This window comes from Helianthus annuus, chromosome 4, assembly GCF_002127325.2.
Source record: "Helianthus annuus cultivar XRQ/B chromosome 4, HanXRQr2.0-SUNRISE, whole genome shotgun sequence".
In the NCBI taxonomy this organism is placed as follows: domain Eukaryota; kingdom Viridiplantae; phylum Streptophyta; class Magnoliopsida; order Asterales; family Asteraceae; genus Helianthus; species Helianthus annuus.
The window spans coordinates 194080832-194091037 of record NC_035436.2 but is presented as its reverse complement, the minus strand read 5'-3'; the positions used below and the strand labels follow the sequence as shown (position 1 = coordinate 194091037).

The following is a 10206-nucleotide window of genomic DNA, read 5'->3' as shown; positions in this document are numbered from 1 at the left end:
TCTTAATAATAACTTGCAATAGTTGCAAGAGGTGGGGGAATGAAAATTTTACATTACCTAAATTTGCACCTCTTGTATAAGACACCGCTCCATCACGACGTTGTTCCATCAATACTTGTCTCCTTAAAATCTAATGCTACACTTACAAAAGTTTCATTGTTGCTTAATTGTGGACACACTTAAATTTCTTACCTAAACTAACATAATCCTCAACAAGAGAAATCACAACGACTAACGTCATTAATTTGTTTTCTCTATTAGAATTTGTTGGTCGTTACATATTGACCCTACGCATGCTGAGTTCCTAAAGTTTTCTAAGGTCGGTGGGAGCAGTCAAAGTCCTTATCATGATTTGCAAGGAATACAAGAGGCGGGGGGAAGAGTGTCATTAAATTTCACTCCGAATTTAACTCCGATTACACCTCTTGTATATCATACTGCACCAACCCTTACAAACTTAGAATGAAATGATAGCAACCTAACCAAGAGCTAATCCATAAAGCTGAAACTTTTAAAACCCAATAATCAACTCAGGAGGTCATCTAGGTTTAAAAGCCTACTAACTTTGATGATTGCATAACCTCCCTAACTGAAGTTGAAATGGATTATGGAAAAGTTTACTGATTCAATCTCTTCAAATTAAGCCATTAGTGTCAATCAATCTTCTAAATGGAATAAAACAGTTTTCTAGTAAAACTGATTTTATGTGTTCGTATAACGTTTGGGATTTGATTGAGTTACCTAAGAGTATTCATAACTATACCAAATTCTGATATATAAACGTTAATACACTAAGAAGCATGATTGATTGTCAAAGATTATACTTAGGAAGAGATAAATTATCAAAGATTTCTTTGAGGATCATCACTGTTCTTGTAGCTTATAATAGTTTAAAGCTACATTAGATGAACATTATAAATAATTTTCCATGACAAATGGCTGACACATTTACATGTTCATTAGATAACAACCTAAAGTTTCAAACTGAAGGTTAAAGAACACTTTATTTGTAAGCCAATAATATCCATGTACGGGTTAATGCAAACATCATAATGTGATGAAAAGCTAACGTAATTATTTTCATCAAGAATCAAGTGGATTAATGTACCTACCTCAAGATGAGTGGGAGCAACTAAAATAAACTTGTCTATATAGATGACATTTGACAAGCATATGTTACATAAGTCAAAGCATTGTTAACACAAACTTTGATATAATAGATCTCAGAGATGTCTCTTATGTAATAGATATCATAACGTACCGAGATAGACCCAATGGGACAATAGTTTCGTTCTATAAGTTTAATGTTAAATGGGTCCTTACATATGTAACAAAATACTGCTCCCCTTTAGAGGATAATAGGATAAATGAGATTATTTCCTTATGCTTCATTAATTAGAAGCCTTATGTAAGTTTAAGTCTATACTCGTTTAGATATTACTCACATTGCAACACACTAGATATGTCTAGATTAATGTGTAGCATCTAATGGAGTATTACAATATCTTTAAAAGAAACGAGAGACTACAATTTAAAGAAGAAGTGAGAATTAAAACCGGTTTATTACTCTAACTTTGTGATATTCAAAGATTATAAAATGTAATTTCGGGTACATCTTTATGTCAGCAGACAAAACCTGTTTCATGGAGGAGTCATAATGCACTGATATTAACAACCTAAGTTATAACGACATAACATAGTCACTAAATGTTGTTGGAAATTTATCAGTGGACTCATAAGTTTATTAACTCCATATAATTAATGTTTTGAAGAATTAGTGTGATAAAGTCAGCTACCATAACTCCTTGAACAGTAACAGTTCAAGAGGTGCTGCATTAAGTTTCGATACGCAATTAATTATTCGTTTATGAACGAATTGAGGAAACTAAGTTTTGTATCGAATACATTCATGATATGCTTAAGGATCCTATAACTGAAGGGCTATTACCCATTAGTCTTATTAAGAGAGCTCATAGACGGGTATTAATTAATAGTCGTGCGCAATTGCATATCGTACTATGAATGACTAAGTATTAGTTAATTTTCCTCATCAGTTTGATTTTGTATGTCTCTAAGAATATGTCAAGCTAGCATAATGGCATATAGACAAATATAGTTACAAATCAAACAAAGGGCTTACGCGTATTTTGATCATAACGATTAAGTTTTAAATTAAGGCTATAGTATGATTAATGGGGGTCCTGAGTCGCATAATGATTCAACGGCTGTATTTTTCTGCTATAGTACTTGTTTAAGGCTAAAATGAGTGTTAACTCCTGATCAGGCTTATCTAACACTCATAGTAAATGATTACTCGGCTAAGTGGGAGAATGTAAGATTAAATATATTTATTTTATATTTAATCTGGTAGCCATTATAATCATTTACATTATATGGATCAAAATATATAACGATCCTATTAAATAATTAGTTGGTAATTGTTGATGGGCCCAATTACCCTTATTAACTAATTAGGGTTTCCTCCTGGGTGCTTATATAAGGAGACTTATGTGGAGGTTAAGGGGTTACTCAGTTACACAATCAGACACCCTATTAGCCATAACATCATAATGTTCGGCCTCCTCTCCATAGCCGATTACCCCTTTATCGGTTCTCATCATCACCATCATTAGATTGCACCCTAAGGAGGAACCAGACCAAGATGACAATCATGTCAAACCTTATTGCTGCGTCTCCATCTGGATTCTCTGCTGACTTGTACTGCTGTAATCAGGTATGTTTTCATGTTTTCCTTCATGTATAAACAGAACTGAACTAACATTTAGAAGGTAATTGTTTTTTTTTTTTTTTTTTAACAGCAGGTAAATGGTCATTAACAATTAAAACTTAGAAGTTCTATCATTAATTAAAAGTTCTTCCTTTTAACAATTAAAAGGAAGACACGTCAGGTAACCCATCCAAAAGATTTCATACGTCCTTTTTACTTAAAAAATCAGCTACTTCCAAACTTGTAATTACATGCATAAATGGGTTTTTTTTTTTATTTTACTTTTTTTAAAAACAACGTTTGTTTCAAAAGTCGAACCATTTACCTTCAAGAGAAGCTCTACTTTCTAATTTTCTTTTGGTTGTTTGTGGTTGTGCCAGCCGCTTCTTGCTGGAAGTTTGGTTTTTGGCTGTGGTTTACTGAAGGTTGCAGTTCAAAAAAAAAATAGCATTATACTTCGTATTATAAGGTCGTAAAAGACAAATGAAAGAATAAAATTCAGTTGAATAAATTAAATATATCTTTTTTAATATGATTATTATTTTTTATAGAAATTTGTTTTAGTAGTATTCTTATATTTCTCTTGAGAGATGCAGGTTCGACTTCCACTTGGTGTAGAGTGAGACACTGGTGGGCAGTGATAGGAGACCCAGGGAAACCTGGGTTGGATCCTTGAGCCAAACGGGTTTTACCGGTAATTTCATCGTCGTGCCTACAGGCGGGTGGGTTATCGGGTTTTCCCCGGAATTGTTGGTGGACTCGGGTTACTCTCGGAGTACTCCGTTTGTCCAGTGGGTGCCCTAAGAATGCTCGGGATTGAGTTTGTTGACCGTTCAAAAAAAATATTTTATGTAAAAATGAATAAAAATGAATGGTCCAGAATCTTTTTTTTTTTTTTTTTTTTTTTTAGATAACTCTACCGAACCGTTCTCTTCTCACGTTACACATCTTCTATATATATTTCCCTCCAAAAAAAGAAAAAAAACATATTTTCATGTTTTGTAGCCAATAAAAATGGCATCTCAATCTCAACCACCCAATCCGGATCGTTTCAAAATCCTGAACTTGACCTTAAACCCCGATGGATCTCTGACCCGACCCACCTTTCCATCCTCACCGGCCACCCCTGAACTCACCGGCGACTCCCAACTCACCCTTTCAAAAGACATCCCATTAAACTCCACCACCGCCACCTTCCTCCGCCTCTACCGTCCCATCGCACCCTCCACCCAAAAACTCCCCATCATCATCTACTTTCACGGTGGCGGTTTCGTCTACGTCAGCGCCGCCAGCACCCCCATACACCTTACCTGCTCCAACATATCCGCTAACTCTCCGGCACTCGTCGTATCCGTCGAGTACCGCCTTGCCCCTGAACACCGTCTCCCTGCGGCGTATGAAGACGGTGTGGACGCAATCCTTTGGGTGCGGGACCAGGCGGTGAAGTCAAAAGTCAACACTAGCGACGACTGGTTGACTGATGTTACTTTTTTTTAACGACAAATGTTACTTTTATTATACTTTATAGTAATAAAATTAAATTACTTTTTTGCCCAGGTTGACTGATGTTGCTGACTTTTCTAAAGTGTACTTAATGGGTACTAGTGCTGGAGGAAACCTGGTGTACAACGCGGGTCTACGTGCACTTGATCTTGATCTTGAGCCGGTTATGATTGCAGGGCTTATAATCGACCAACCTTTTTTTGGTGGGGTTGAGCGTACGCAAGGGGAAATTGGTGTGGTAGATGATCGGAGTTTGAGTTTGGCGGGAACTGATCTTATGTGGTCTTTGGCGTTGCCATCAGGGTGTGACAGAGACCACGAGTATTGTAATCCTGTCGTAGGTCAACGCCGTGAAAAGATTGAACGACTTCCGGCATGTTTGATCAGAGTGAACGGTGGGGATTTAATGGTGGATAGACAAAAGGATTTTGCTAACTTGTTGGAGTCATGTGGTGTGCAAATGACGAGAAATTTTTATGAGGGAGCGTACCATGGTGTTGAGGTCTTTGAACCAGAGAAGGCACAAATCTTGTACAATGATGTTAAGAATTTTGTTTTGAATTGATTTAAGAAAATATTTTGTAATAAAAGACGCATTTAATATTTTATGTAAACAAATTGTTAAAGGTTCTGAAAATCAGGGTTGATTGTGTTTGATACATGTTTTTATAGCTTTTGGTTTTCTCTCAGTGACGGACCCAGAAATTTTTCCGTAGGGGTGCGGAACATTTTTAAAAATTTTAGGCCCCTAGGTATATAAGTAAAAAAAAATCGGTTCGTATCCGGTCGGTCCGGGTCGTGTCGGGTCGGGTCATGTGAAACAAAAGAAATCGCATCATAACGTCCCTACTCATGGTTCCTATCACAAACAAATTGATCCATAAGTTCATCGCTCCATAACATAATGTTTCAATTTTAATTTTCAACCCTAGAAATCGTGTGTAATCACCCTAAAAATCATCTAAACAACATAATCACCCTAAAAATCATCTAAACAACCATAAACAACGTCAAAAACACATGAAATTTCAAACATATTTAAGAATTTTGTTACTCTTTGGTGTCGGACGGCGGTGGTTCGCGGCTGCTGATGACATGCTGTTGTGGTTGCTGCTATGTTCGATGATCGCTGGCAGGAGACGACTCAAGAGAGGGAGGGCGGGAGGAATTCTAAGGGACTATTGGGCTTATTTTAATTATTATAGTTTGAACTTAGGTTGAGTTTGGTTAATGGGCTAGTAATTAGGGGGCTAATTATGTTTAATGAAATAGTGGGTTAAGGTATTGCGTATTTGGGTTAAGTTGGGTAGTATAAGTTTATATAAATTAGGTAGTTTTTTTAAATAGAGTTTACTAAAAAAATTTAAAATATAAATCGATAACATTTTTTACCTAAGGTGTGTGGACGAAAAATTACAAGGGGTGCGGATGAAAAAATTCAAGGGGTGCGGACGAAAAAATCCAAGGGGTGCGGACGGGATTTTCAACGGAAAGTAGCACTAAATTTTCTTTCCCCGGGGGTGCGCCCGCCCACCTTGGGCTAGGGGTAAGTCCGCCCCTGTTTTCTCTCGTGACACCTTACCTAATAATAATATAATCTATACTCTCTATTAAAGGAGCTTAGAGGATGACTTAATTTTGCTTACGTGTCATGATATTAGCTATGCCACATAGACTCCGTTGATGTCATAAATCCGAATTTTTTTTAATCTTAATGTATATACAATATGTTTTTTAAATTAAAAACTTTTCTTTTTTTAGGAGGCAAAATTTGAAAATGCATAGGGAGTTGTTTGGCCATTTAATGCACATCATATCAACTCTCTCTTTCTTCTCGATTCAAACTTATAGCCCATATTTCTCTTTTCTTCTCTATTTCTCTCTTTCTTCTCTATTCTTCTTCATCACAGGCGATTTCTTTTCAAACTCTAGGGTTTCTCTTACAAAGCTTCAAACACGAATTTCTCTAACATCAATTGTTCATCATCCATTTAAGGTACAATACGTCACTTGCAACCCTAATACTTTCTTTCATCCTTAATTTTTTTTGTTGTTTTATATGTCATACATTCATCTAGAGCATTTGTCTAAAGCTTCTGGGCATCCCCAATTCACTTCCAGGACCAAAATTCTGAGTATTGGTTTGGTTCCGGAATTGGTCTTGCGTCTTGGTTGGTAAGTGTCGTTAACTAGGGTTTTGTTACACGATTCTGATTTTGGATTTGGGGGATTTGGGGGTTTGGGTTTGCTTTACGATTGATGTTTTATGGATGTGTGGGTGTATTTTCAGGTGCAGTTTTAGTATTGAAGTCTGCATTTATGGCATTGTTATGTGGGTATGTTTTTTTCCTTTAATTCGAATTGTTGATTTATTATCGTTTTTTTTGGGTTGTTAATTGTGTTTGTGGGATTAGAAACTGTACACTCGGTTCAGATTAACAGATTTCTCCATTGTTAGGTATGATATTTCTCATTGTGAATTTTGAAATTCATAGGATTAGTCTTCTATTGGTTTTTTCATTCAGTTTTGGAAGACATAAGAACTTCAACCTCTGATCCGGGTCATTGTATAGGGTCTTCTATTGGTTTTTTTATTTAGTCTTCTATTGGTTTTTTTATTTAGTTTTGGAAGACATAAGAACTTCAACCTCTGAACTAACTCAATACGTTTATATAATCAGTTTGATCGTGTTTGAATGCAGATATGAGCGCTATATATTTGCACTTGAAGAAGCTTCTAGAGATGTACTGTCTACACTCAAGGATAAAGCGCTAAAGGTTCACTTACTTATATGTATGTTTATATGTCATAATCTCTATGCACACAAACTTTCAGTAATGTAAGATTTTTTTATAATGCTTGCAGACTATTTATGCATTGCTGAAGAGCAAGTCAGAACAAGAACGCAGTTTGCTCTCTGCACTTATGAATTAGGTTTAATGTTGTTTGTATTAACATCTCATTTTATAAAGAAAACAATTATAGATGACTTTTAACCAACTGGGGTGTCCCAGTTGGCCAGTCCCACCTCTACTCTTCATAGAGACCCGGGTTCGAGTCCAGGCAGGGGGTATTCTGCCACCTTCTTCCCAGAGGGAAACGGACTCAGCTCGGGATGGGGTATTCACCGCCAGGCAGCATTGGGACGTTGCTAGCTTGTGGAGTGGGATCACTCCAGCGGCCGGGAGGTCCGTGCAATAACCCCCCCCCCCCCCCCCCCCCAATTATAGATGACTTTTGTTAATTTAATTCTTGCTTGCAGCTAGGGGATCCTGAAAATAAGGCTGCGTCTAATGCAGATTATTTATTGTCAAAGCTTTTGTCAGATCATCCAAATATGAAGGTATACTATTTATTAAGCAGTCTAAGCACTTTAGTATCTAATTTTTTATATTACTTAATTTTTAATCATTAATTTAGCATTTGATGCAAGCTGTTTATTATGAACAGGTTAATTTTTTAAGTCAGGTTCGCCTAAGTCATTATGGTGACGGGGCAAAAGTGGCAAAACGGTTAGTGGAGGTGTATTTTGCTTTATTTAAGGTAATGTGTGAAATACATTAGATTTCGAACAATTTTATTCTACTTTTGACTGTATGTCATTAGTACTAAATAATAATGCTAAGCTTTTAAATTTTTTACTATTTCAGTTGCTTATCTCTTAGGCTGGTGGACCTAATAAGCAGCAAAAGTACAAAGAAGACTATAAAAAACCTTTTAGTTCTTCCAAAGACAAAGATGTTAAAATTGATGCAGATTCTCATGTTGAAATGGATTCACGTTTGTTATCAGCTCTTTTAACGGTTAGTATATGTTGCAAATATCACATTTCACTATTTATAGCCTTTCAACTATACTTATCGATGCCGAGCCAAGTTTGAGCCTAAAATAAGAACAAATAGTTTATATGGGTTTTTAATGGTCTTTGGGTTATTCGGGTGAACTTGAATCCAAGAAACAAGATTTGATTACCAAATTGAAGATGAGTTTGAGTTCGGTTATTAATAATAATTGGGTCCGGGTTCCTCGGGATCTTTCTTTTCAGGAAAGATCTAATTACCAAATTGGAGATGGGTATTCGGGTTCAGGTATTAATAATGATTGGGTTTCGGTTAAGTGTGTACAAAATGATTTAAGAAATTATATAACTTCGATAGTAATCTTAGTTTGTTCTAAAAAAATAATTTAAGAGGTTTTTTTATTTCTGCATTAAAAAAGATTTGACCCGTTTTTAGCTGACTTCTCTATTTATTTGTTTGACCCGTTAAGGATATAACACAACAAGAGTCAACCTGTTCATAAGTGAATGGGTCTAATTGCTACTTGTATATTGAAACTGAGTTTGACTTTGGAAAATGGTCAACACTTGAGTATCTTTAGTTTCCTTTACCTATAAGGTATGTGTCTATTCTTTCGTTGGAGAGCATTGATGACATCACCAAGGGCCGAAAGAGAAAGATTGATAGCTTTTCCTTCTTCAGATCTTCTTCCCCATGCTTTCGTTTTCAAAACGCACTCACTTCCACCCAAATCAACCATCCAAATTTTATTTGTAACTTTTCGCCTTTCGGTAGCATCAGAACAAGTCATTGGCATGCGTATCATGCTGCAAATAATAATTAAAAAACATTTTGTTTACGACATTATGATAATGAATTGAATTTCTTGCTCTTATTCAGGAAAGAAGAGAAGAGAGTTACCAATGTGATCTACTAGAAACTTTATTGGAATTTGTTGAAGCAGTTGATCTGAGTTGACTTCCGAGTCTATAAAGACTTATTGCATGATTAAAGTTGCTGACTTAGATGCTTACAAGATTATCGATCACAATCCCACCGTTAGGATCGGTTTTGCGACTTTCGTCCAAAGGTTTGTTTTTCCACATCTGGATCCAAAAGGTTTGAAATCTTGCCATTTTCATCCGGCTCATTAACTCCATCCATTTTTCTCCATTAATTCAAGCGTATTTCCATCTTATTTGTTAACTTAAAAGGGCAATTCGGTCCTTTTCAGGGGTATTTGGTCTTTTACATAAAGTGAAAAAGACCTGGTTGCCCTTTAATTTAGCGAAAAAAGACGGAAATACCCCCCACTTAATGGAAAAAAATGGATGGAGTTAACGAGCCTGATGAAAATTGCAAGATTTCAAACCTTTTGGATCAGATGCGGAAAAACAAACCTTTTGACGAAAGTTGCAAAACTGGCCAAACCTCAGGGTCGAAAATTCCATTTTAGTCTATTTATATATATTAAACTCACCATGGGGGTAAAGGATTAGTAGCTTTTCTTGCATGAGTTATGAGTAAATCTTTGAGTTGACCAAAGTAAATTTCAAGCATGCTGAAGCTAAAAAGATATGTATGGTTGCTATCTGTTAAGGTTGTTATTTTATTGTTAATTTTTTTGGTTTTATTGAAGTAAAAATGAAAGCTCAGAAGGAGGCTCCTCCTGACATGTAATGGAGGGACAAGTTTCTCCTTCAAAGTAAAATTGCAAAGGTGGGAGCAACTCCAAAAGACATCACCCCCGAGATGGTAAAGACCAATTTCCATTTTATTGTTTCGTGTTTTCTTTTTTGACTGGTCAATTGTCTTATTGGTTCGTCAAAATTATTTTATTTAGTCCATTGGCGAAGCATGAAATCATGTTATCACGTTATCAGTTATTTACTGTTAACAGTAATATATCACTTTGTTTGTATTTATTTTATTTATAAACTTATAATTAATGTAATTTAAATTTTCCTACCCGAGTTTCAAAGAAGAGTTCTAATGGGCTGCAACCCACAAGCCCATTTTGAAAGTTAACTGGATCAATAACATTTATTGAATTATTGAATTGTGTTATTGTTCAATTTTAGCTTTACTGAATTGGATTATTTACATCCTAAATTGAATAGGCCTTTTATTGAGTTATACAATAACAATGGACCTTTACTGAATTTTACACTAACAATGTGTCAAAAAAATTAAGG

At 35.7% G+C, this 10206-nt stretch overlaps 1 protein-coding gene and 1 long non-coding RNA gene across 5 annotated transcripts; both read left to right on the top strand.

The window, feature by feature from the left end:
- Positions 1-3604: 3604 nt before the first annotated feature.
- Positions 3605-4890, top strand: LOC110937697 (probable carboxylesterase 8). The gene is made up of 2 exons (XM_022180149.2): positions 3605-4200; positions 4286-4890. Exons 1-2 carry the CDS (start codon positions 3743-3745, stop codon positions 4794-4796), a joined length of 969 nt encoding a protein of 322 aa, XP_022035841.1. The 5' UTR covers positions 3605-3742; the 3' UTR covers positions 4797-4890.
- A 1207-nt stretch (positions 4891-6097) lies between these two features.
- Positions 6098-9932, top strand: LOC110937698. 4 transcript variants are annotated; one of them, XR_002590966.2, is made up of 10 exons: positions 6098-6227; positions 6353-6406; positions 6522-6567; positions 6646-6689; positions 6934-7009; positions 7098-7166; positions 7495-7575; positions 7683-7775; positions 7883-8035; positions 8912-9932. It is a non-coding gene; the product is annotated as an uncharacterized LOC110937698 (long non-coding RNA). The 4 variants fall into 4 exon arrangements; XR_004890744.1 differs by having other exon boundaries at positions 6310-6406; XR_002590964.2 differs by lacking the exon at positions 6646-6689.
- Positions 9933-10206: the final 274 nt, after the last annotated feature.